Consider the following 27,505-nt stretch of genomic DNA (forward strand, 5'->3'; position numbering starts at 1 on the left):
TCCGGGCTGCCGAACCATATGCTGTACTGCCATCGTCTCCAAGTTTTTCCTATATTACCTCAAGCATACCTCATCTCCCACCTTCCTCCTGCTAAAGAACACTGTCTGAGTTTACACGACAGAGAACCTGAATTCCCACATAAATACCCACCGCTCTACCTACATCACTTGTTTCCTTTACCTTCCTGACTATGGCCCATTTCTTCCCCTCTTCCATAAGGCCTCATCTTCTGCAAATAACCTCCCAATATCTGTCCTTAACTGAGAGTAAACATAATTGATTATGATTGAGAACATAGGACTAATCACACTCCCTGCGGTGTACCGTTATCCACCAGGTAGATGCCTGATAGAGACTTCCCCACCCTCACCTGGATAGACCTTCAAACAGGAAATCCTTTATCCAGGTGTACGTTCTTCCTCCTACCCTCATAATATCAAGCTTGGTTAAAACTCCTCCTTCCACATATCATATGCCTTTTCCACATCAAAATAGACAGCTACAACAGTCTCCTAGTTCACCTGAGCCTTCCTGACCTCGGATTCTAAGCAAAGAACTGGGTCCATAGTTCCCCCACTCTGATGTGATGATATTACCTCTCCAGAAAGTAAGTTAACCTCTTCGTAATCATACGTTCCATAATCTTACATACATGTGATGTTAAAGCTACTGGCAGATAGCCTGTTAGGTCCTTCCCTGGCTTTCGGATTGGTACCACTACTGTCTCCTTCCAACTGCCTTGTAGTTTCCCCTTCTCCCATACTCTGTTGTACAACACCAATACCTTATCTAGTGCATCATCACCAAGATGGGAAAACATAACATAGCACATCTCATCTTTCCCAGGTGAAGTTAACCCAACCTTACCTTTTGGCCTTTTCACCTCTGCCATTGTAAATGGTGCATTCAACACATCATTTACTACATCCTCCTATCCAGCACGCTCCTCTCTCGTTCTCTCTCTCCCCCTCCTCTGACAAATTTGCCTAGCTATGCACATGGACAAGTGCCTTCTCATCTGTTACTGCCACATCCTTCCCACTCGTCAACACTGGATAATCCCACTCCCTTCTGACCCCACTCATCCTCTTAATCATTTTAATCATCCCCCACACTTCTCCCACAGGTGTCACACTTCAAACGAAGCCAACATGACCTCTTTGTCTGACAAATAGTTCTCTTCACCAGAGACTGCTTATACTGAATCAGATGTTGGAAGTGATGTCCTTTTCAGTACTCGAAATGCCCTGTTCCTACTCCTCACCATTGCCCCACACTCCTCTGTCCACCACGGGACTGCTTTCCTCCTCCCTGAACTCTTAGGTATAGCTTCAGGAGCTTCCCCCACTAATGCTGTTCTCACCCAGTTATTCATACTATCCACATCCCCTCTCATATCCACCCGAGCCATCACCTTCTCATTCAGCTCCTGAAACTGATCTCACTTTGCCCTTACAAACACCCACATGCCTGCTCCATCCACTGACACCTCCGGCCTACTGTGCATACTATGGGGTAATGATCAATCCCTACTGTCAACTCCTCCCATAGAGATTCATGCCATCGCACTAGATACCAGAGGTCCAAGGCAGACACTTTCCCTGTGGCAACATCAAGCCTGGTCCCTCAGCCATCATTCAGTCACACCAGATTTTCCATTCCTATCAGATTTTCCATGACATGGTCATTTCCATCCATCCACCCCCCAGTGTTGGGGGCATTAAAATAACAAAAACAGCCCTTACAGTTCCTGTGACTTAATCATGCGCCCAGTATTTATCTATCAGTCAGTAATATCTGTCAAAGTGAAAGACTTCCATGTTTGTGCTGGTAGCTTTCGAAGCAATAACCTTTCGGCGTTATGGCAAATAACTTTGTTGATTGTTCTGGTCTGTGCCTAGTTACATATACAACTACAGAGAAGGGACAGCACGTCTACTAGACTAAGTCAATTTCATTGACAGCTTTCTGATCACTTGGACATGCAGCACAATTGGGGAATGGCCCCACAAAAAAGCTAGGAAAAAAAAGACAAGACTAAAAACTTAAGAAAACTTCCCATACACACACCAGTTTTATTTGCAACAGCAATGTATCTGGAGCAACAAAACAGAGGACAACACAAATAAAACCCACTATGGTTGTATTAAATTACAACAGACTTGAATTTCACACTATCACTTCACAAAAATAAAATCTCCTCTGGTCTCCGTGGGTCATGCAAACCGTGGAAAACTGGCCCTTTTTTGTTTTATAAACATTTGTTCCCATTCCTCAAAGCACTGAAAGCAGCTATATTTCTTAACTCTCAAACTGTTAGCCATGTAAAATCGAACCTCAGCGGCAGAAAGCTTGTGTCTGAGGGCATGCACAAGCTGATGTGTAGCAGTAATCAGTAGCCATAATCAGGATCTTTGACTCAACCATTAGTCAATACTTTCTTCATTCTCAAGTCAGTGTTTTCTGAACTCCCATAGCTAGTTACAGGGGGAACATTGGAATTTAGGAAATCCTTCATTATTAAATTAGCTACATGAAGTAGTCCAACAATCTATACGCCGCCATCTTAAAGAGTATCATGGTCTTCTCTCATTGACAATGATGCCCTATAATGGCAGTGTATACCTAGTTGGTTTACTTCATGTAGCAAAAATAGATTCAATTTAAAAACAGAGCATTGTTTCTAAATTCCAACATACCACCTGCAATAGGACACAGTTTCTACGACAACAGTGCCTGGGGGTGGGGGGGGTCTATGTCAGACACCATTAGAACACTGGCTGCTAAACAAAACAAAAAAATATATTTTATCTGATCCAAAAGTCAATGTGAAAGCCTCCCCCTTTCTCATTTATTTTCCTCCTTCCATTTTTCCTCTTCTTCTTCACGGCTTTCTCTGTTGCGACATGTTAATTGTTGTGCAGACTGGTATGCTCCTTCTAAGAGGGGCTGAGCCTAAGGAGGCACACATTAGAGGAAGTACAGCTTGTCTGCCAGCTGGATAGCTGGCTCTGAGTGGAGATACTGGCCCGACAGGAAGGCCAGTTTGTGGGCATACTTGCACGGCGCGGGCACTCGGATAGTCCCGGGCCAATTCCAGTACATGTGGCACATTTTGAAGGTCAGCCTAGAGTGAGACCAAGAGTTAGATTGTGTTATAACAAGGTTATATGTTAATGCTGCAAGAATGACAGGCTTTCATGTGACACATCCACTCTACCCACCAACGTATAAAGTCAACAATAACTGAGTTATGTAAACTGGCAGATACTATTTGGCCCTTACTGCCAACTAGAGATTTATGGTGGCATAATTCACTGTACATCTAACATTACCTTTGCAAGTGGTCTGGGGAGAGGTTTGCTGTGTTGTAGACTGAGATGTAGTGTGTAGGCAGGCCACAGCCCTGTCGAACGTGATGCGCCATTAGATAGAAGTCAACCCTGGGGAGAGAAATATAAATAATTTGATAAATGATGAAGCGTTACAAAACTGATGACCTAAGCCTAATTCTGTCCACTTCTCCACTGAAGTACGCACTTGTTCATCCCCCCATGGATAGGGTCAGAGGAGGAGAAAGGGGAAGAGAACCAGCATGACGCTCCATTAAAGTGATACTTCAGGATTTTGTCTATTTCCCCAGTCAGATAAACTCATGGATACCATTTTTATGCCTCTGTGTCCAGAATTAATTAAGTTTGAGGTAGTTTCAAGACACAATGCCAACTAGCTTAAGTGCAATGACTGGAAGTCTATGGGTATATGCTAGTCATTGCGCTAATGCTAGTTAGCATTGGCTCACGAAACTACCTCTAACATAAAAATGGTATCCACGAGTTCATCTGATTCTGGGGAAGTAGATGAAAGGCCACATTTCCAAAATCCTGAAGTATCCCTTAAAGACAGAGCCAGGACTAACCATTCCCTGTTGGTGACTGTGTGGTCCAGGACAGTTCCTGGCGGAGGCGTTCCAAAGCGGTCTCCGGAGCAGGAGTACAGGTTGGTGCTGACACGTTTCTGTACCACGATGAAGGCGAGCTTGGGCTCATAGTTAGGGAACGTCTCAAAACACTTGAGCAGCTGAGGGATCTCATACAGCTCCACTGTCTTCAGCTGGCCGTCAGACACTCCGTCCCGATATACCACAATCTTCTCCGGGAAGTTATGGTTCACCTGGAAAAACAAATTTACATTTACATTTAAGTCATTTAGCAGACGCTCTTATCCAGAGCGACTTACAAATTGGTGCATTCACCTTATGACATCCAGTGGAACAGCCACTTTACAATAGTGCATCTAAATCTTTTAAGGGGGGAGAAGGATTACTTTATCCTATCCTAGGTATTCCTTAAAGAGGTGGGGTTTCAGGTGTCTCCGGAAGGTGGTGATTGACTCCGCTGTCCTGGCGTCGTGAGGGAGTTTGTTCCACCATTGGGGGGCAAACTCCCTCACGACGCCAGGACAGCGGAGTCAATCACCACCTTCCGGAGACTATTGTAAAGTGGCTGTTCCACTGGATGTCACGGCATATTTTTCACTAGCATATGGGTCTTTCTATAAAACTAGGATACCAGTGAGGATTTCCTGCACTGGACAACTAACTATACAGTAGCTGTTGATAAGTCATTGATAATAATTAGCAAACATTTTTAATGTCATTACATTAAGATATAATGGGGATCATAAGATTCACGAGTTGATTTAAAACCGGTTTAATCCTTTATCATGGTTGATGTCTTGACGGATTTGTCTAAAATTGTATGACATAAAACATTACTCTTCTGTCCTTGCATTTACGGAGGGCAAAGTTGTCCTTATATCATATATTAAGCATTAAATCAGTTAACCTCTCTGGGATTGGGGGCGGTATTTTCACATCCAGATGAAAAGCATGCCGAATCAGTTAAATTAGACATTGAACTTGTAAGAATCCTGGATCTAGCCGTCAGGACAGTTTTTTTGTAAAGAGATCCGGGAAATGCAGTAAAATTTTGTGTCTTGCGTTACGAATGAAAATAGTTTCAACAAATCCAAAATAATAAATGTGATTGCAAAATCAAATGCCCCTAAATCAAATTGTCGCCTTACCTTGCTTGATACTTAAAACCTAAAATCGATACTGTCATTAAAGTGGTTCTTCAATTATACATAATACTTGTTGGATGCGCATTTGGTGTCCAGATGATTAGTTACGCAGTGAAAATGGACACACATCTGATGCAACAGTCCAAGTGCTGGAAAAATGGCCTGATAATGTGTGTCTCATTCGTTACACCGGTGAAGACAGTTGTGCCTGGATCCACGTTCAATCTAATATCCTAGATTTAACAGAAAGCATCAAGGTAATATGTTAATGTTTTCATTTGTTTCTGGACACAGCCTACTGCACACAATTGTCGAGGAAAGACTATTGCGCAACACCCAACACTATTCCGATTAATTATTCTGGATATAATGACAAATTACATAGCCTAGTGGGATTATTCACAACATGATCAGGTAATGAAATAAAATGACAAATGCATTTTGTTTTCCATGTTACACCTCCAATTTTAAACAATGCAAGGGGCTTGAAGTAGCCTAATTTAACCTGAATTTGGAGATCAGAAATTCAAGTACTGGAATAGGCCTACCTTCAATTTGATGCTTGAAATGTTATTGTAATTATTGTAGACAAATGTATAAGTTCTCCTGTTCCCTTATAATTATCAGCGATTTCTTTTAAAATCCGTTTTTGTGAGAGACGTGCCCACCTTGGTTTGTTTCCCACCGCTTCAATTGAATGGCGTTGCGCTACTCTGTTGAAGTAAAACCTGTGCTGTTATTATGAGGAAGACAATATCCAATGTTGGTTTCAACGTGGCTTTCCATACAAATCCTTCCATTAAGAAGGGGTTTTTGGTCACTTTCTCATAAAAAAAGAAATGGCGAGATTCAAAATTGCTACCGCTATTCATGGCTTTATTATGTGTGCCTGTATGGGCCACATATGCGACAGAAAAATCCCCATGCATCCAACCTATTTAGTCAGGCCACATTCTCACTTATTTCAGAATATAATAATAGTTTTAATATTAATGCATTGGCAAGTAAATCATTAATTCTTAAAGTGGTAATGGCCTACTTTTTTTACACTCTTTAGGGAGAGGGGTGGTTCTGGCTTACTGGTGCTCTTCCATGCTGTCCCTAGGAGGGGTGCGTCACTTGAGTGGTTGAGTCAATGACGTTATCTTCCTGTCTGGGTTGGTGCCCCCCCTTGGGTTGTGCCGTGGCGGAGATCTTTGTGGGCTATACTCTGCTTTGTCTCAGGATGGTAAGTTGGTGGTTGAAGATATCCCTCTATTGGTGTGGGGGCTGTGCTTTGGCAAAGTGGTTGGGGTTATATCCTGCCTGTTTGGCCCTGTCCGGGGGTATCATCGGATGGGGCCACAGTGTCTCCCAACCTCTCCTGTCTCAGCCTCCAGTATTTATGCTGCAGTAGTTTATGTGTCGGCGGGCTAGTGTCAGTCTTTTATATCTAGAGTACTTCTCCGGTCTTATCCGGTGTCCTGTGTGAATTTAAGTATGCTCTCTCTAATTCTCTCTCGGAGGACCTGAGCCCTAGGACCATGCCCCTACACTTCCTGGAATGATGACTCCTTGCTGTCCCCAGTCCACATGGCCTCGCTGCTGCTCCAGTCTCAACTGTTCTGCCTGGTGCTATGGAACCCTGACCTGTTCACCGGACGTGCTACCTGTCCCAGACCTGCTGTTTTCAACTCTCTAGAGACAGCAGGAGCGGTAGAGGTACTCTGAATGATCGGCTATGAAAAGCCAACTGACATTTACTCCTGAGGTAATGACTTGTTGCACCCTCGACAACTACTGTGATTATTATTATTTGACCATGCTGGTCATTTAAGAACATCTTGGCCATGTACTGTTATAATCTCCACCCGGCACAGCCAGAAAAGGACTGGCCATCCCTCATAGCCTGGTTCCTCTAGGTTTTGGCCTTTCTAGGGAGTTTTTCCTAGCCACCGTGCTTCTACACCTGCATTGCTTGCTGCTTGGGGTTTTAGGCTGGGTTTCTGTACAGCACTTTGAGATATCAGCTGATGTAAGAAGGGCTATATAAATAAATGTGATTCTATATTTAAGGAATAAGGCATGAGGAGGTGTGGTACATGGCCAATATACCACGGCTAAGGGCTGTTCTTATGCATGACACAAGACGTGCCTGGATACAGCCCTTAGCCGTGGTATATTGGCCATATGCCACAAATCCCTGAGGTGCCTTATTGCTATTATAAACTGGTTACCAACGCAATTAGAGCAAGAAAAATACATGTTTTGTCATACCTGTGGTATACGGTCTGGTATACCACAGCTGTCATCCAACCAGCATTCAGGGCGCAAACCACCCAGTTTATAATAGGCACTATATGTACAATTATATAATTGTATAACATTATACAACAGGTGGGTCTAATCTTGATTGGTTAAAAACAGCATTCCAGGTGTCTATTCTATAAGTTACCACCGGCTAAATCTATGACGTAAAAATCATATTTACTCTGTTCCATCTGACTGCGCAATCCATTGTCTCATCAGACCAGCCAGGCAATTTATAAACTTGATCTCCACTATAAAAAAAACATCTAGAAATCATCTCAAACTAACATTTAGTTTAACAGCAGAGATTTGTATAAACCTTGCAGTCTGTCTCTGACATTTGCAACATTGTTTCAATATTCAAATTCGATCTCCAGCTGTCCCATAGTAATGAACGTGTCAGGAGTTGGGATGAGACAGACCAGTCGAAATCATGAATCAGCTGGCATCATTTTAACGGATATAAGTAATGTAAATTGAAAAAAGGTCAAACGGAACGAAGTGCAGGTAGTTTGCAGTCTTTCCAGCTTCAGTTTAAAGTTAAGTGTGTTAGCTGTGTTGTGGCTAGCTCCTCTAAACAACAGTGTCCTGACAAATGAGCACATTTTTCATTGTTATGTATGTATCTAAAAAATAATGTCACTAAAAAACAGCTTACCCAAATGCAGCTACTTTGCTGTTATTCTGGCTGCACTTTTTGATGTGACTAAGATAGCTGTAGTTGGCTAGCTAGCAAGCAATGGATAAGAACGTTGACAGCCAACGGAACATTTATAATGAACGACTGGGTCGCGTCCATAGATAAAGAGCAAAAAGACTGAACCATTATTTATTGAAAAGACCCATTGCCCAGTGCCAGTAAAAACTATCTTTATTTTACTGTAACTAGATTTGAGAACACACACGGTCAAAAGTTTTAGAAAACATAATCATTCAAGGGGTTCTCTTTATTTTGACTATTTTCTACATTGTAGAATGACAGTGAATACATCAAAACTATGAAATAACACATATGGAATCATGCAGTAACCAAAAATGTGTTAAACAAATCAAAATATATTTTGTATTTGATATTCTTCAAATTACCCACCCTTTGCCTTGACAGCTTTGCACACGCTTGGCATTCTCTCAACCAACTTCATGAGGTAGTCACCTGGAATGCATTTCAATTAACAGGTGTGCCTTCTTAAAAGTGAATTTGTGGAATTTCTTTCCTTCTTAGTGCGTTTGAGCCAATCAGTTGTTTTGTGACAAGGTAGGGGGGTATACAGAAGATTGGTAAAAGATTTGGTAAAATACCAAGTCCATATTATGGCAAGAACAGCTCAAATAAGCAAAGAGAAATGACAGTCCATCATTACTTTAAGACATTAAGGTCAGTCAACACAGAACATTTCTAAAACTTTGAACGTACGAAGTGCAGTCACAAAAACCATCAAGCGCTATGATGAAACTGGCTCTCATGAGGACCGCCACAGGAAAGAAAGACCCAGAGTTACCGCTGCTGCAGAGGATAAGTTTGTTAGAGATACCAGCCTCAGAAATTCCAGGCCAAATAAATGCTTCAAGTAACATACACATCAACATCAACTGTTCAGAGGATCAAATTGCTGCAAAGAAACCACTATTAAAGGACACCAATAAGAAGACACTTGCTTGACCCAAGAAACACGAGCAATGGACATTAGACCAGTGTAAATTGGTCATTTGGTCTGGAGTCCAAATTGGATATTTTTGGGTCCAACCACGTGTCTTTGTGAGACACGGTGTGGGTGAACAGACGATCTCCGCATGTGTATTTCCCACCGTAAAGCATGGGAGGAGGTGGTGTTATGGTGCTTTGCTGATGACATCGTCTGTGATTTATTTAGAATTCAAGGCACAATTAACCACTATGGCTACCACAGCATTCTGAAGGGTTACACCATCCCATTTGGTTTGGGCTTAGTGGGACTATGATTTGTTTTTCAACAGGACAATGACCCAACAAACCTCCAGGCTGTGTAAGGGCTTTGACCAAGAAAGAGAGTGGTGGAGTGCTGCATCAGATGACCTGGCCTCCACAATCACCCTGACCTCAACCATATTGAGATGGTTTGGGATGAGTCGGACCGCAGAGTGAAGGAAAAACAGCCAACAAGTGCTTAGCATATTTGGGAACTCATTCAAGACTGTTGGAAAAGCATTCCAAGTGAAGCTGGTTGAGAGAACGCCAAGAGTGTGCAAAGCTGTCATCAAGGCAAAGAGTGTCTATTTGAAGAATCGCAAATATAAAATATATTTTGATTTGTTTAACAACTTTTTGGTTACTACATGATTCCATTATGTGTTATTTCATAGTTTTTATGTCTTCACTATTATTCTACAACGTAGAAAATAGTAAAGATAAAGAAAAACCTTTGAATGAGTAGGTGTTTAAAACCTTTGACCGGTAGTGTATATATATAAAAAAATCCCAGGCTGAAAGGTCTTTAGTACACTGTGTTAAAAATAAATAAAGGCCTCAACGCATAGTAGGCCTATTTTAAAACAGTCACCTCATAGTATTTCTGCAGTGCAGCCAGCAGACACACTCTGAACCCGTTGATGATCTCCTCGTTGGGCATCTGGAAGGTCACTCTGGAGTACCACCTAGTCAGCAGGCTGAGTGAGGAATAGGAGGAAATGTCATAGGTTGAATCCCAAATAACACTCTATATAGTGCACCCTTTGGGGCCTGGTAAAAAGTAGTACACTATATAGGGTAGCCATCTAAACCCCAAAAGGCTAGGTCTGGCTCTGGCTGCATGTGTGGGTACACAGACCCACAAGCCACTGTGGCCCCTCATCAGTTCAGATTTTTTGTTGCCCCCACTCCCATGAAATTTGCCCATCCCTGATATAGGGAATAGGGTGCCATTTGGGATACAGCCATAATTACTCAGAAAAGCCATCAAGTAAGTTAATTGCATTCACTGATATGTTACTGTGCGGTGTGTCTTTTAGGGGGCGTGTTTACCTATTCAGGCTGGCGACGAAGCCCATGACTGATCTGTTCTTCTTGCTGGTGTCGTGATGGACGTCCACTCCAATCACCATCAGATGTTTCTGTTACAACGTAAAGCAAAGACAGGCGCTAAAAACACCAAACTAAAACAGGAATTCTAACAGCTGGATAAATCCACTTGAACTCAATCACTTATTGACAACCCCCCTTCTGTTTAATAGAAAAACAACCAAATTGGATGTTCTAAGTCCACAACAACGCTTAAACCACCTCAAGAGACCACTTTTGAGGTTAAGGTTGAGAAATGTAGATTTTGGGGTGTAGTTACCCTTTAAATCAACTGCACATCAGCCAGAGACCATTGTTTGGTTAGCATTGTTACTTATGTTTCTGTAGCGCTCATGTGATTGCAGAATTTGCTAAACAAATGGCCAATGGATCGATGCAAATAATCATGATATCCTTCTGCCAGGTGGGCATAGGCTAATTCCTAGTTAACATTTAATTGAGAAGGTTTAGGGAAAGCCTTTCGATCTACCAGAAGACGGTTGTCATTCAGTTAGCATCATCGCTAACAGCAACACAAAGTGGTAGACAAACACACACAGGGGCATTCCTGTGCAGTCAGAGCCATGGCATTCCTGTGCAGTCAGAGCCATGGCATTCCTGTGCAGTCAGAGCCAGGGCATTCCTGTGCAGTCAGAGCCAGGGCATTCCTGTGCAGTCAGAGCCAGGGCATTCCTGTGCAGTCAGAGCCAGGGCATTCCTGTGCAGTCAGAGCCAGGGCATTCCTGTGCAGTCAGAGCCAGGGCATTCCTGTGCAGTCAGAGCCAGGGCATTCCTGTGCAGTCAGAGCCAGGGCATTCCTGTGCCGTTGCCTCTTCCGAAAGTTGAAAGAAAATACAAATCACTGGTGCATATTATTCATGTTTTATGATAAAAATTACATTTAGTTTATTTCCTACTAAGTTCAATACATTTGGAATATTTCGACTTCCGTTTTAATGTCTGGATTCCATCCAAGTTTTCCGCAACAAGAATTTTATAGGGTCCTACAACCTGTAGCTGTCGATGGCAACACACAATCCTGGTCACATCTCTCCTCCGGTACCCCCTCCAAAAGAGTAAAATGAGGCGCCCTGCCTTTACCAGAACCGTGAGTTGCAAGTACATTTTTTAAACAGCTGACTTGACAAAAATAAAACCTCTTAGCTTACTGAAAAAGTAATTTTGCATTATAAACTCTACTTGTTTTATATTATCCCCTTGGCAGTTGTGTGTCACTTTCTTTATGGGTAAATTGGTGTTAATTTTGTACATTACACTATAAAATAAGGTATTTGTGACTTGTTCTGAATTCCTGATTGTGTCTCGCTTTATCTTATGCAAAGCTTTAATTCTGACTTGCATGTCTCACTGTCTCCATCTAGTGGACACAGCATCCCTACACCCAAACATAGTCAACATCAGCCAAAACCTTACCAGTAGCTAAAAATATATCACTAACCAGAGGGACGTTCACGGTCCACAGCTCTCCTCCCAGTTTGCAGTTCATCTGCAGCAGGATTTTCTGGGCTACGCTCCTCAGCTTTTGGGGTTGGGAGATGGTCCGGACGTTAATGGCCTACAAAGCCAAAGAAATTTACATTTTTCATTTTTGCTTTAGGCAGTTGATAAACCTTTTGGTTCCTTGCCTCTTTCCCTGAACCTTACACCTTTAGTATTCACAGATCTTATAGGACCTGAGTTAGTGGTGTAAAGTAGCCCTACCTAAGCAGTTTTTATGGGTCTCTCGACTTTACATTTATATAAATTTTGCTTTTACTTCACACTTAAAGAAAATAATGTACTATGTACTATATACTCTATACACTTTCCCCTAACACCCTTATTTAACCAGGCAAGTCAGTTAAGAACATATTCTTATTTTCAATGACGGCCTGGGAACAGTGGGTTAACTGCCTGTTCAGGGGCAGAACGACAGATTTGTACATTGTCAGCTCGGGGGTTTGAACTCGCAGCCTTCCGGTTACTAGTCCAACGCTCTAACCACTAGGCTACGCTGCCGCCCATTAACTCACTTATTAAGAGATCCATACTGCATGCGAGTTGGCGGACTCAGCAAACACACATGCGTCGTCTGTAAATTATGCCTGAGTGTTGGGAGTGTGCCACTGGCTATCCGTAAATTAAAATATATATATACACTGCTGAAAAAATAAAGGGAACACTAAAATAACACATCCTAGATCTGAATGAATGAAATATTCTTATTAAATACTTTTTTCTTTACATAGTTGAATGTGCTGACAACAAAATCACAAAAATGATCAATAGAAATCAAATTTATTAACCCATGGAGGTCTGGATTTTGAGTGACACTCAAAATTAAAGTGGAAAACCAGACTACAGGCTGATCCAACTTTGATGTAATGTCATTAAAACAAGTCAGAATGGGGCTCAGTAGTGTGTGTGGCCTCCCCGTGCCTGTATGACCTCCCTACAACGCCTGGGCATGCTCCTGATGAGGTCACGGATGGTCTCCTGAGTGATCTCCTCCCAGACCTGGACTAAAGCATCTGCCAACTCCTGGACAGTCTGCGGTGCAACGTAGCATTGGTAGATGGAACGAGACATGATGTCCCAGATGTGCTCAATTGGATTCAGTTCTGGGGAACGGGCAGGCCAGTCCATAGCATCAATGCCTTCCTCTTGCAGGAACTGCTGACACACTCCAGTCACATGAGGTCTAGCATTGTCTTGCATTAGGAGGAACCCAGGGCCAACCGCACCAGCATATGGTCTCACAAGGGGTCTGAGGATCTCATCTCGGTCCCTAATGGCAGTCAGGCTACCTCTGGCGAGCACATGGAGGGCTGTGCGGCCCCCCAAAGAAATGCCACCCCACACCATGACTGACCCACCGCCAAACCGGTCATGCTGGAGGATGTTGCAGGCAGCAGAACGTTCTCCACGGCGTCTCCAGACTCTTGTCACGTGCTCAGTGTGAACCTGCTTTCATCTGTGAAGAGCACAGAGCGCCAGTGGCGAACTTGCCAATCTTGGTGTTCTCTGGCAAATGCCAACGTCCTGTAGTGTTGGGCTGTAAGCACAACCCCCGCCTGTGGACGTCGGGTCTTCATGCCACCCTCATGGAGTCTGTTTCTGACCGTTTGAGCAGACACATGCACATTTGTGGCCTGCTGGAGGTCATTTTGCAGGGCTCTGGCAGTGCTCCTCCTTGCACAAAGGCGGAGGTAGCGGTCCTGTTGCCCTCCTACGGCCTCCTCCACATCTCCTGATGTACTGGCCTGTCTCCTGGTAGCGCCTCCATGCTCTGGACACTACGCTGACAGACACAGCAAACCTTCTTGCCACAGCTCGCATTGATGTGCCATCCTGGATGAGCTGCACTACCTGAGCCACTTGTGTAGGTTGTAGACTCCGTCTCATGCTACCACTAGAGTGAAAGCACCACCAGCATTCAAAAGTGACCAAAACATCAGCCAGGAAGCATAGGAACTGAGAAGTGGTCTGTGGTTGCCACCTGCAGAACCACTCCTTTATTGGGAGTGTCTTGCTAATTGCCTATAATTTCCACCTGTTGTCTATTCCATTTGCACAACAGCATGTGAAATTTATTGTCAGTGTTGCTTCCTAAGTGGACAGTTTGATTTCACAGAAGTGTGATTGACTTGGAGTTACATTGTGTTCCCTTTATTTTTTTGAGCAGTGTATATATATTGCTGTCTGTTTTGTTTAATATAAAGAACTTGAAATTATTTATGCGTTACTTTTGATATTTAAGCATATTTTAGCAATTACATTTACTTATGATACTTAAGTATATTTAAAACCAAATAATTAGACTTTTACTTACGTAGTATTTTACTGGGTGAGTTTTACTTGAGTCATTTCCAATTAAGGTATCTTTACTTTTTCTCAACTTTGACAACTTTTTCTACCACTGCCGAGGTGTAGGTTATGAAAAACAGTGCTGGCACCTAGCCATGTTATTTTTTGTAAGTTTACTGTATGTTGTGTGTTTGTTGCAGAGTGGACAATCTTGGCTAAATGAAGATCAATAGTGAATTGTTTCGAGGTGTGGCAGAATTAACCTGAGAGGGCACGGGACTCTGGACGCAGCACAGCTTCTTGATGGCACTGTAGAGGTCGTCTCTGTTGCCTGTCATAATGCACACTACCAACTGCACATTGGGCTGAAAAATGGGCCAAGGTAAAAAGAGAAAGCTCATAATACATTCATAATTAATTGGATTTATATAGTGCTTTTCCACATCAAAGCGCTTTAGAATGAAAGGACAAATCTCCCTACCACCAGCGTTTATGTATTACTGATATGAATAACTCAAACATCATCATAGAAATAACCACAAAGTTGAGATACATTTGAGAAACAAACTAACTTCCACATTTTTATTAGTCAAATGTTTGAAGTAAGCTCAAAGGTTTGGGCTGTAAGAGAGGTTGGGAAGATATTTCAGAACATTTTTACTGTATTTCTCTTCATCGCCTATACAGCTTCTGTGACTCAATAACAACAATTGATCACAAAAAATGACTGTTCTAAGGTGCTCAGAGGCAGTAGTGTCATGTCCTACCTCACTAGTGAGCTGGGAGTGGATGCTCTTGACGTAGGTCTCGGTGCGGTCGTCCTTCAGCTCCACGCGGATGGGCCGATCCAGCCTCAGGCCCATAGGTCCGGCCACCTTCCCAAAGCAGGACACTAGCTCCTCGGCCTGCTCAGCACAGCGCCGAGGGTAGAAAATGGCCCAACAGTTCATGGGGATCTGAGAGAAAAACAACAGAACGGGCCAGAGAAGTGTGAGACTGAAATGGCATTATTCCCTATATTTGTTTATTTTACCTTTATTTAACTAGGCAAGTCAGTTAAGAACAAATTCTTATTTTCAATGACGGCCTAGGAACAGTGGGTTAACTGCCTGTTCAGCTCGGGGATTTGAACTTGCAACCTTTCGGTTACTAGTCCAACACTCTGACCACTAGGCTACCCTGCCGCCCCATATAGTGCACTATGATTGGCCAGAGCCAGGCTGTTTTCTTGATTCTTCAGTTTCTTTTTCTTCAACTAAATCAAAACGTTTAAAGTGACTGCGTAGGAGACTGATATCCTTAAATCAAACCTAAAACAGACTGCAATACAGACACAAATTATAGTAAGCTACCGTAGTCATTCTCCTGACATCATTAGTGTGCTGTACTTGACCCTTTGACCGTGAGACTCACACAACTGATAGAAGCATCCCTGATAACCTCCCTGGACCAGCTGACATCAGCTCCGGTGACAAAGGACACTGACTGCAGACAGATGGTCTCCAGAGGCAGAATTCTTCCTATAGTCTGGATGGAACAACAGAGAATAGTTCAAGTTTCCACAAGCACCCCCCCGGTTATCACCCTAGCCATAGCGTGTGTGTAAAATAAATAGGCCCCCCGACCCACCATTTTTGCCAAACAAGCTCTATTTTGGTGGCCTCTGCTCATTCTGATGCTAGATTGTAGTCCAGCAACTATCACCAAATAACACTAATCACATTTTTTCACACTTTTACAGTTATTTTAAAATCAGCTCTTGTACAATATGATATAAAACACATGGAAAATGTATTTGACTGCACTGGGCATTTAAATAATCCTGTATGAGTCTGCTGACTTCCACAGGCTTTTAAGAGGCATTTTCTCAGCTATCTGCAATACAGGTAAAACCAATATTCTTTGAAAATCCCAGATAAGTATCATTAGAACCATTCAATCCATTTCCTTTTATCATATTTTGAACCACTCTCAACTAGCCTACCTATTGTTCCTGCAGTGAGGAGGATTCACCATCTTCAATTTTTTTTCAACAATTTATCTGCAGATAATTGCTAAAAAGCATACCAGTATGCAAATTAGGAAGCTAAATGAACGTCTTACCGATGCGACTTGGTAGGCTACTGCCGAGTTATTCACTTAAAAACACCAGTCTGGCAAATCCTGATGGACTGCATATCGGAAATACAAATGAGATCTTTGGTTAACTTGCACCAATGCGATACCTTGGACATATAATAACTACGCTACATGCCCGAACATCACTTTCACTGGTCCAGACATAGTATAGTTCTTAAATGCATTGGGGTCATGCAGGACCTATAGCATGCTTTCGCTCTATATTCAGCTATTAATAGGCCATATTTGGTTATTATGATATGTATTAAGATGCTATGTAATAATTTAGCAATTACAAGCCTACTCTATTCTTTAGAATCGCGTTGTATTAATTGCGTACATTTTTGCTTCAAAAGCATGTCATTTTGAGAAGTTTTGAAAATAGAACACTGCCTCTAAGACAAACATTCCAGATAGATATCTACATGGCTACAGTAGGCTAGCCAAGACTAATGCTAGGCATCTTTTTGCAGACTATCCACAGTAGCCATCATATTGCTAGTATGTTCACTATTGAAGGTTTACTTCTGTAAATCACTTTCCCTAAAATAAATAAGCTCCGTGAGTAGATTTATGGGCGCTTTTTGCTCAAGACAGCTTGCATGTGCTGTGTGAAGGCATCAACTCATGTATGCTCAGGTATTTGGGACTTGCGGGAGCGTGGTGGTGCTTGAATGAACGGTCATTCATTTTGCTCAAATAAAAATAGCATTAGTTTTTGTCTGAAGAGAATTGAAAAGTTGCCTTTTAATTTAAGTGGAAAAAGTAGCCAGCTGAAAATGAGTCCGTAATCGGCTGTATAGTCGACAGCCGGTGCTAGTGGAAAACACCATCTTTCTTATCAACTGAGATTTACTCCTGGGAATTGCTTTTATTACTTGACTACTTTTATAGTTACACAAAGAAAGGTATGTGAGCCTGTATGCATAAAACGTCTCCAGCATGGGGAAAAGTAAAACCGGAGAGTAGTGGATATATACTACCGTGGTTAAGGAGTCAGGGTAAGAGCTCTGTATAAACATTCTTTACCCGGGAGTCTGATTAACTCACCAGGTATGTATTTTTAGGAGACTTATTAACCCATTAAGAGCTATTCTAACCCATTAGGAGATGCAAGCAGGTCACTGCAAATTGTTAATCAACTGAGATTCACCCCTGGGAATTGCTTTTAATTACTTGACTTTTAAAAGCAGGTTTTAGACAATTTATGATATGCTCTTGTGGGTAAACATTAAGTGAGAAGCGGTTTGTCCCCAAGATGAAAATCAGGGTGGGGACTGTGGATCCGTCTATGTCCGTTAGTACGTTCGTTCGTCACACGCGATATCTGAGACAGCACTAGCCCAATTTTGACTCAACTTTGGAGAGTCTTGCCACAGAGATCTGGCATTTTACAAAATTACTCTAATTGGCCAGATGGTGGTGCTATAACAAGCGATTGAAAATGCTAAATCTGAAAGGTCACACCCGAAACGCTGTTTGACCTAAAGTCATGAAATTCGGTACATAGGTCCCTCTCCTCACGAGGAACATGTTTTCCTCAGGGTCCCATAAGGTGCGACATGATGGAATTGAAAAAGTTGTAAAAAAAACACACTTAAAACACTATTGATATGTGGCACCTATGGACAAAAGTCTCAATGTAATCCTTGCCAGGCTAGTACCTAAAACAACATGAGTGTGGTCTGGCACATAAATCAGTCAAGGATATTAGTACTATAACAACATTTGGTACACAAGTTGCAAACACTCAAGACTCAACATATACAACAAACATTCATATCGACAACACGGTGGTGTTATAACAGGCACATGCTTATATCTCTTGGATCTGTTTTATTCAGTGAGATGAAATATGGCACACATGCTCAGGGATATAAGTCTAGCTGACCATTGCAATCTCAGACACCACTGGCCCGATTTTGACGAAAGTTGGGTCTTGCCATAGAGATCCACCATTTACAAAATTACACTGATTGGCCCAAGGGGGGCGCTACATCATTCATGGGGGACAACAACGTTTAAATGTTGCCCTGTTTTTCACAGTTCTAAGTTGTTTTTCGAAGGCTAAACTCAGCTTCAACGTGGACCCTGGGAGCTGTGCTGGTAACCTTTCTGCATACAGGACAAGCCCAATAGACCTAACCATAGCAAGTGATTAAGGACCAGAAGAACTTCATTAAATTTCATAGTAATCATAAACTGTGAATTTAATTTAACACACGACTGACCTCGTTCATTTACCGTCAATGGATTTCACTAATGACGATCCAGTACCCGGACATTTTTGAAAAATGTGTGAGTGAGAATGTTGTTTATTATGTAATGAGCTGTGTGGAGTCTCACCACTAGGGTGACCACATTTAAAATACCCAAAAGCATGACAACAAGATGATTTTGCAGGACATTGCGGGTCAGTGTAGTAGATGGGAGGCTATATACTTTAACACCTTTATTTTGTTTCAATCAAAGCATATTCTGCCTAGTGGTCCGCACTGTTGAGTTTTGGCCACATTACATAATTTTTCTAAAATCATATAAGAAATGTGGTGGTGTTTTTGGTGTAACAGTGACGTTATACCAAGGCATAAAATGAAAACCTGCAAATGTGGGTAGGTTTAGTTATTGGCGGGTAAGAATGTCTATTTCACCAGCCACGTTGGTGGGTGGTCAATTTGCAGGGCTCTACATTGAGAGCATTACATTACAAAGAAAAATTGTCAAAAGTATGAGCACGTGCGAGTTAGAACAATGCTGCGGTAGCTGTTTAAGTATTCCTGCCCTTTTGTTTCATAGCTGCTAATTGCACAAAGATATACAAATCCTTTCTCATCTCGAGCATAAACTGCCCTTGCATAGGATATGTGCGCAATGAGTGGTGATAATCATTTTGAGGCACTGGCACATGCATAAAAGTTGGTCTAGTTTACTTGACAGTCTACTAAGTGAGACTTTGTCCTCGTGATTTTTGGGGGCTTTTTAGATTTTGTTCACAATTTCAGTTGTTTTTCAAACGTTAGAGTCGACTGCATCAATTGATAGCGAACAGACATCCTAGTCAGATTCCAAATCTCACACAGACTCCAGTGGCAACGTTAAGAAGGTAACCTCCCGGCCTTAAAGGGGCATCTGAATATTGATATTTTGATTATTGAAAGACTCCGCTCACAAAAAAATGAAATTAAGCATTACACCACATTACTTCTTACTAATACATTTCTTGTTTACGAAAGCATGCTCATCTGTTTTTTTTTGTACTTAACTATGAAAAAATATTTTAGCTGGTAAAAAAATCTGAGTGGCTGGTAGATTTTTAAAAATCTACTTAGACTTAACAGGATTGAATGAAGTAGAAGCAAATATGTTGAAAGAGCAACTAATGAGCACGAGAGCTTCGCAAGTTTGACGAAATTACTGTATATCTTTAGAAGCAGATTTTTTTTAAATAGTAGTTATTAGTAGTAGTAGTAGTAGTTGTGTGCGGCAGCTTGGCCATGGAAATCAATTTCATTAAGCTTCCGACAAACAGTTCTTGTGCTGATGTTGCTTCAAGGCAATTTGGAACTCTGTAGTTAGTGTTGCAACTGAAGAAAGACCATTTTTACGCACTACGTGCTTCAGCATTCTGTGAGCTTATGTGGCCTACCACTTCGCGGCTGAGCCGTTGATGTTTCCACTTCACATTAACAGCACTTACAGTTGACAGGGAGACCGCTCTAGCAGTGCAGACATTTTACCAACTGACTTGTTGGAAAGGTGGCAATGGTTTGTCTATGGAGATTGCATGGCTGTGTGCTCAATTTTATACACCTGTCAGCAATGAAACAGCCAAATCCACTAATTTGAAGGGCTGTCCACACACATCTGTATATATAGTGTGCTTTCATAAACGCAACGTGACTGCAAAAGACGGGTAGGATTGTCTGACTGAAATATGGGACAAATGTACCTTTTTTTCCAAATTTGTGGTGTATGAATTGATTGCATTTTTTTTTATTTTTTTAAATCACCTTTATTTAACCAGGTAGGCCAGTTGAGAATAAGTTCTCATTTGCAACTGCGACCTGGCCAAGATAAAGCAAAGCAGTGTGACACAAACAACACAGAGTTACACATGGAATAAACAAATGTAGAGTCAATAACACAATAGGGGAAAAAAACGATATAAAGTGTGTGCAAATGAGGTAAGATTAGGGAGGTAAAGCAATAAATAGGGCATGGTGGTGAAGTAATTACAATTTAGCAATTAAACACTGGTGTGATAGATGTGCAGAAGAACGTGTAATTAAAGATAGGGGGGTGCAAAGGAGCAAAACATTTTTTATAACAATATGGGATGAGGTAGTTGGATGGGCTATTTACAGATGGGCTTTGTACAGGTGCAATGATCTGTGAGCTGCTCTGACAGCTGGTGCTTAAAGTTAGAGGGAGATATGAGACTCCAGCTTCAGTGATTTTTGCAATTCATTCCAGTCATTGGCAGCAGAGAACTGGAAGGAAAGGAGGCCAAAGGAGGAATTGGCTTTGGGGGTGATCAGTGAAATGTACCTGCTGGAGCGAGCGAGTGCTACGGGTGGGTGCTGCTATGGTGACCAGTGAGCTGAGATAAGGCGGGGCTTTACCTAGCAAAGACTTATAGATGACCTGGAGCCAGTGGGTTTGGCGACGAATATGAAGCGAGGGCCAGCCAACGAGAGCACACAGGTCACAGTGGTGGGTAGTGTATGGGGCTTTGGTGACAAAACAGATGGCACTGTGATAGACTGCATCCAATTTATTGAGTAGGGTATTGGAAGCTATTTTGTAAATGACATCGCCGAAGTCGAGGATTGGTAGGATGGTCAGTTTTACAAAGGTATGTTTGGCAGCATGAGTGAAGGATGCTTTGTTGCAAAATAGGAAGCCAATTCTAGATTTAACTTTGGATTGGAGATGTTTGATGTAAGTCTAGAAGGAGAGTTTACAGTCTAACCAGACACCTAGGTATTTGTCCACATATTCTAAGTCAGAGCCGTCCAGAGTAGTGATGTTGGACAGGCGGGCAGGTGCAGGCAGAGATCGGTTTAAGAGTATGCATTTAGTTTACTTGTATTTAAGAGCAATTGGAGGCCACGGAAGGAGAGTTGTATGGCATTGAAGCTCGCCTGGAGGGTTGTTAACACAGTGTCCAAAGAAGGGCCAGAAGTACACAGAATGGTGTTGTCTGCGTAGGTGGATCAGAGACTCGCTAGCAGCAAGAGCGACATCATTGATGAATACAGAAAAGAGAGTCGGTCGAAGAATAGAACCCTGTGGCACCCCCATAGAGACTGCCAGAGGCCCGGACAATAGACCCTCCGATTTGACACACTGAACTCTATCAGAGAAGTAGTTGGTGAACCAGGCGAGGCAATCATTTGAGAAACCAAGGCTATCGAGTCTGCCGATGAGGATGTGGTGATTGACAGAGTCGAAAGCCTTGGCCAGGTCAATGAATACAGCTGCACAGCATTGTTTTATCGATGACGGTTAAGATATCGTTTAGGACCTTGAGCGTGACTGAGGTGCACCCATGACCAGCTCGTAAAAGAGATTGCATAGAGGAGAAGGTACGGTGGGATTCGAAATGGTCGGTGATCCGTTTGTTAACTTGGCTTTCGAAGACCTTAGAAAGGCAGGGTAGGATAGATAGAGGTCTAATAGTTTGGGTCTAGAGTGTCACCCCCTTTGAAGAGGGGGATGACCGCAGCAGCTTTCAATCTTGGAGGTCTCAGACAATACGAAAGAGAGGTTGAACAGGCTAGTAATAGGGGTTGCAACAATTGCGGCAGATAATTTTAGAAAGAGAGGGTCCAGATTGTCTAGCCCAGCTGAATTGTAGGGATCCAGATTTATTTCAGAACATCAGCTATCTGGATTTGGATGAAGGAGAAATGGGGAAGGCTTGGGCAAGTTGCTGTGAGGACATGCTTGTTGGTCGTCGGACAAAGGGCCAAAATGTGGGACTGACCCGTATAATCCGGGAATGTGGTCACCCTACTCACCACTAGGCTTGGGCGGTATACCGTATAATGGGGTATTTTGAAATACCGCCAAATAAATTATCTCCAGCTCAGGGCTCCAGCTATGCATTTGGTTTGCTAGCTTTCTAGGTAAGCAGCTAGCATGCCAGATCAAGCTTCTTGGTTACAGCAGAGATAAATAATCCCCTCCTGGATCAAGATCCCTGATGACTTATTATTTTTTGTGCTGTTGTTTTTTTTCTAATTGGAAAGAAATAGCACCCCTTGTGTACACTGCCGTATACCCCAGTATGGTTCAGGAACGGTAAGAAAATCTGAATACCGCCCCAACCTACTCACCACCAGATAAATAAATGTTAATTGTGTCTTTCTATGTGCGACTTTAGCTACACAACTCATTTGTCTCCGAGATAAATGATATGTTTTGTTTGATTGTGCAGTGTATACTCACCACCAGGATGTCTTGACTGATCTCCAGCCCCCAGCGTGCCAGTTCTGTCTGGGCCTCTGGGTTGGTGTTGATGTTCTTCAGGAGCTGCTTCAGGGAGTGAGTGTGCTGCTCACTACTCACATTGATGTGCATCGTCAAGTCCTGGGACGGTAAAACCGGCACTTTCAGAATCTATACAGTACTAGACTTTCCGCCCCAGTTACTATGTGACGTTTCTGGGTACAAATCTAATTTGCCCCCCCCCTATTTCATTTTGATTTCATTGCGCCAGGAAAACAAAATCAAGCGCAGTCTTTGATAGAAAAATTGGCTGGTTACTATTGCTATCAAATCACTGTGTTGCCTTCATGTACAGTGGATGTCATAGAACACTCCCCAGGGAGAATTCATTGCCGACAATGACTTTACCTTCATGGCGCGGAAATCCTTTCTCATTTTGTCAGGGATTCCAGTCATAAAGGAGAGCTCTGGCAGAAGCAGGATCTCGCCGGTTATGACTTGCTGTTAAGACAAAAACACACAATTAAACATAATGTATATTGTATCTTTATGGAGAAAATGGCTCCAACTCAAAAACTTAAATGACTACAAAGCATGTGTGATAGTAGAACATAAAGACGTAATGAATACAGACTCAAGCCACAAGGTGTCATTCTGTTACAAAGATACAGACAAGTACTTTGTTACAGGGTAGTTGGGTGTGTGAGGAAAGACAAGGTCCTGTTTATCGATGAGTATGAAATAAATAAGTACAAAAAGTTAACTATGTCAAGATAAAGCTACATTTCATAATATCCTTTGAAATAGTTTTACCTTTCCCCCTGGCTTGGACCTCTCTTTGGGTCGATGGATAAGCATGGGTTGGTCCATCTCTTTTATGGTGATGCCATAGTTTTTGCTGTTCAGATGATAGGAAAAAGGTTAAAATAGACAAGTTTTACCCTATATTCATTTAGCAGCAGTGGCCACCGCTGCAATAAAATATGGAATTTTCTTCATACACTGCTCAAAAAATTCAAGGGAACACTAAAATAACACATCCAAGATCTGAAAGAATGAAATATTCTAATTAAATACTTTTTTCTTTACATAGTTGAATGTGCTGACAACAAAATCACACAAAAATTATCAATGGAAATCAAATTTATCAACGCATGGAGGTCTAGGTTTGGAGTCACACTCAACATTAAAGTGGAAAATCACACTACAGGCTGATCCAACTTTGATGTAATGTCATTAAAACAAGTCAAAATGAGGCTCAGTAGTGTGTGTGGCCTCCACGTGCCTGTATGACCTCCCTACAACGCCAGGCGGGCCAGTCCATAGCATCAATGCCTTCCTCTTGCAGGAACTGCTGATACACGCCAGCCACATGAGGTCTGGCATTGTCTTGCATTAGGAGGAACCCAGGGCCAACCGCACCAGCATATGGTCTCACAAGGGGTCTGAGGATCTCATCTCGGTCCCTAATGGCAGTCAGGCTACCTCTGGCGAGCACATGGAGGGCTGTGCGGCCCCCCAAAGAAAGGCCCCCCACACCATGACTGACCCACTGCCAAACCGGTCATGCTGGAGGATGTTGCAGGCAGCAGAACGTTCTCCACAGCGTCTCCAGACTCTGTCACGTGCTCAGTGTGAACCTGCTTTCATCTGTGAAGAGCGCAGGGTGCCAGTGGCGAATTTGCCAATATTGGTGTTCTCTGGCAAATGCCAAACGTCCTGCACGGTGTTGGGCTGTATGCACAACCCCCACCTGTGGACGTCGGGCCCTCATTCCACCCTCATGGAGTCTGTTTCTGACCGTTTGAGCAGACACATGCACATTTGTGGCCTGCTGGAGGTCATTTTGCAGGGCTCTAGCAGTGCTCCTCTTGCTCCTCCTTGCACAAAGGCGGAGGTAGCGGTCCTGCTGCTGGGTTGTTGCCCTCCTACGGCCTCCTCCACGTCTCCTGATGTACTGGCCTGTCTCCTGGTAGCGCCTCCATGCTTTGGACACTACGCTGGCAGACACAGCAAACCTTCTTGCCACAGCTCGCATTGATGTGCCATCCTGGATGAGCTGCACTACCTGAGCCACTTGTGTGGGTTGTAGACTCCGTCTCATGCTACCACTAGAGTGAAAGCACCGCCAGCATTCAAAAGTGACCAAAACATCAGCCAGGAAGCATAGGAACTGAGAAGTGGTCTGTGGTTAGCACCTGCAGAACCACTCCTTTATTGGGGGTGTCTTGCTAAATGCCTATAATTTTCACCTGTTGTCTATTCCACTTGCATAACAGCATGTGAAATTTATTGTCAATCAGTGTTGCTTCTGAAGTGGACAGTTTGATTTCACAGAAGTGTGATTGCCTTGGAGTTACATTGTGTTGTTTAAGTGTTCCCTTTATTTCTTTGAGCAGTGTATATACACACACACATTCCTGCCGAGGCTCTTTTAAATGGATAGTTGTTGGCTCAATGACTGGAAGTCTATGGGAACAGCTAGCATGCTATTGCGCTAACACTAGAAGAACTCTACATAACAAATGCACACAATTCTCCAGCCTTACCTGTAGTACTCTACGAAAGTGGTCGTTGAGCCATCGGCCATGGTGAAGGTGTCTTTGGGGGACTTGCCCCACTCAATGTCGTCGATGCGGTAGGTGCGGTTGTTGTATCGGGTGATAACAATGCTGCCTATCAGCTCTTTGGTGCACTCATCCTGGAAGCTCTCCCTGCTTTGCTGGTAGATCACGTTCCTGGATGGGAGAGGGGTCAAAAGGTCAAAGGTTACCAATCAGGGCCCCGCAGCTCACCCCAATTTGGCCTGAAAACCACCCCATTTATGCTCTTCATGTCATTCCATTTAAAACCTCCAAGTAAAAAGAACGAAAGAAAAAAAACAAGGGAATAACACTCGCACTTGTCTTTTTATTCTACCACTGACTTTGCTGATAAATACTTTTGAGGAAAAATGTACTTAATGTGTGGTTGTCTCACCTAGTTACCGAAAGATGAATGCACTAAGTCGCTCTGAAAAAGAGCATCTGCTAAATGACTAAAATGTAAACTCATTTGTTCCTTGCATGTGACCCTTTAGTGCCCTAGCCTTGACATAACCCCGCAGTCTCAAGTCCCTGAGATAGTATATCTCAACCACTTTAAAACGGTGTCCAAACCTCTATGAGCAAGCAGATTTACTTTCCGTGAAAGCTTGTTGATGTGTGTGGAAATATACAGTTGAAGTCGGAAGTTAACATACACTTAGGTTTGAGTCATTAAAACTAGTTTTTCAACCACTCCACACATTTTGTGTTAACAAACTATAGTTTTGGCAAGTCGGTTAGGACATCTACTTTGTGCATGACACAATTTTTCCAACAATTGTTTACAGACAGAATATTTAACTTATAATTCACTGAATCACAATTCAAGTGGGTCAGACGTTTACATACACTAAGTTGACTGTGCCTTTAAACAGCTTGGAAAATTCCAGAAAATGTCATGGCCTTAGAAGCTTCTGATAGGCTAATTAACATAATTTGAGTAAATTGGAGGCGTACCTGTGGATGTATTTCAAGGCGTACCTTCAAACCCAGTGCCTCTTTGCTTGACATCATGGGAATATCAAAAGAAATCAGCCAAGAAGTCAGATTTTTTTTTTTTTTTTAGACCTCCACAAGTCTGGTTGATCCTTGGGAGCAATTTCCAAACAGCTGAAAGTACCACGTTCATCTGTACAAACAATAGTACGCAAGTATAAACACCATGGGACCACGCAGCCGTCATACCGCTCAGGAAGGAGACACGTTCTGTCTCCTAGGGAGTCCAGTATCGACATAACCTGAAAGGCCGCACAGCAAGGAAGAAGCCACTGCTCCAGAACCAACAAAAAAAAGCCAGACTACGGTTTGCAACTGCACATGGGGACAAAGATCATACTTTTTGGAGAAATGTCCTCTGGTCTGATGAAACAAAAATAGAACCGTTTGGCCATAGTGACCATCATTATGTTCGGAAGAAAAAGGGGGAGGTTTGCAAGCCGAAGAACATCATCCCAACTGTGAAGCACGGGGGTGGCAGCATCATGTTGTGGGGGTGCTTTGCTGCAGGAGGGACTGGTGCACTTGACAAAATAGATGTCATCATGAGGTAGGAAAATGGTGTGGATATATTGAAGCAACATCTCAAGACATCAGTCAGGAAGTTAAAGCTTGGTCGCAAATGGGTCTTCCAAATGGACAATGACCCCAAGCATACTTCCAAAATTGTGGCAAAATGGCTTAAAGACAACAAAGTCAAGGTATTTGAGTGACCATCACAAAGCCCTGACCTCAATCCTATTGAAGACTTGTGGACAGAACTGGAAAAGTGTTTGAGAGCAAGGAGGCTGACAAACCTGACACAGTTAGACCAGCTGTCAGGAGGAATGGGCCAAACTTCACCCAACTTACTGTGGGAAGCTTGTGGAAGGATACCCAAAACATTTAACCCAAGTTAAACCATTTAAAAGGCAATGCTACCAAATACTATTTGAGTGCATGTAAACTTCTGACCCACTGGGAATGTGATGAAAGAAATAAAAGCTGAAATAAATAATTCTCTCTACTATTATTCTGACATTTCACATTCTAAAAATAAAGTGGTGATCCTAACTGACCTAAGACAGGGAAATTTTACTAGGATTAAATGTCAGGAATTGTGAAAAACTGAGTTCAAATGTATTTGGCTAAGGTGTA

The 27,505-nt window shown here is 42.6% G+C and overlaps 1 protein-coding gene across 4 annotated transcripts in view; it reads right to left on the reverse strand.

The window, feature by feature from the left end:
• Positions 1-2,046: 2,046 nt before the first annotated feature.
• The window catches only part of piwil2 (piwi-like RNA-mediated gene silencing 2), a 36,124-nt gene continuing 10,665 nt past the window's right edge, over positions 2,047-27,505 (reverse strand). For all 4 annotated transcript variants that reach the window (XM_052461706.1, XM_052461707.1, XM_052461704.1 and 1 more), the window contains 13 exons: positions 25,337-25,525; positions 23,601-23,685; positions 23,196-23,288; positions 22,788-22,928; positions 15,630-15,743; positions 14,984-15,172; positions 14,480-14,581; positions 11,869-11,985; positions 10,374-10,462; positions 9,913-10,018; positions 3,921-4,174; positions 3,337-3,444; positions 2,047-3,128 (listed from right to left, as the gene is read on the reverse strand). In XM_052461706.1, the coding sequence (XP_052317666.1) occupies positions 2,972-3,128; positions 3,337-3,444; positions 3,921-4,174; positions 9,913-10,018; positions 10,374-10,462; positions 11,869-11,985; positions 14,480-14,581; positions 14,984-15,172; positions 15,630-15,743; positions 22,788-22,928; positions 23,196-23,288; positions 23,601-23,685; positions 25,337-25,525 (1,744 nt within the window). In that variant the 3' untranslated portion in view covers positions 2,047-2,971. The remainder of the gene's footprint in view (positions 3,129-3,336; positions 3,445-3,920; positions 4,175-9,912; positions 10,019-10,373; positions 10,463-11,868; positions 11,986-14,479; positions 14,582-14,983; positions 15,173-15,629; positions 15,744-22,787; positions 22,929-23,195; positions 23,289-23,600; positions 23,686-25,336; positions 25,526-27,505) is intronic.

This window comes from Oncorhynchus keta, chromosome 14 (assembly GCF_023373465.1).
Source record: "Oncorhynchus keta strain PuntledgeMale-10-30-2019 chromosome 14, Oket_V2, whole genome shotgun sequence".
Taxonomy (NCBI): domain Eukaryota; kingdom Metazoa; phylum Chordata; class Actinopteri; order Salmoniformes; family Salmonidae; genus Oncorhynchus; species Oncorhynchus keta.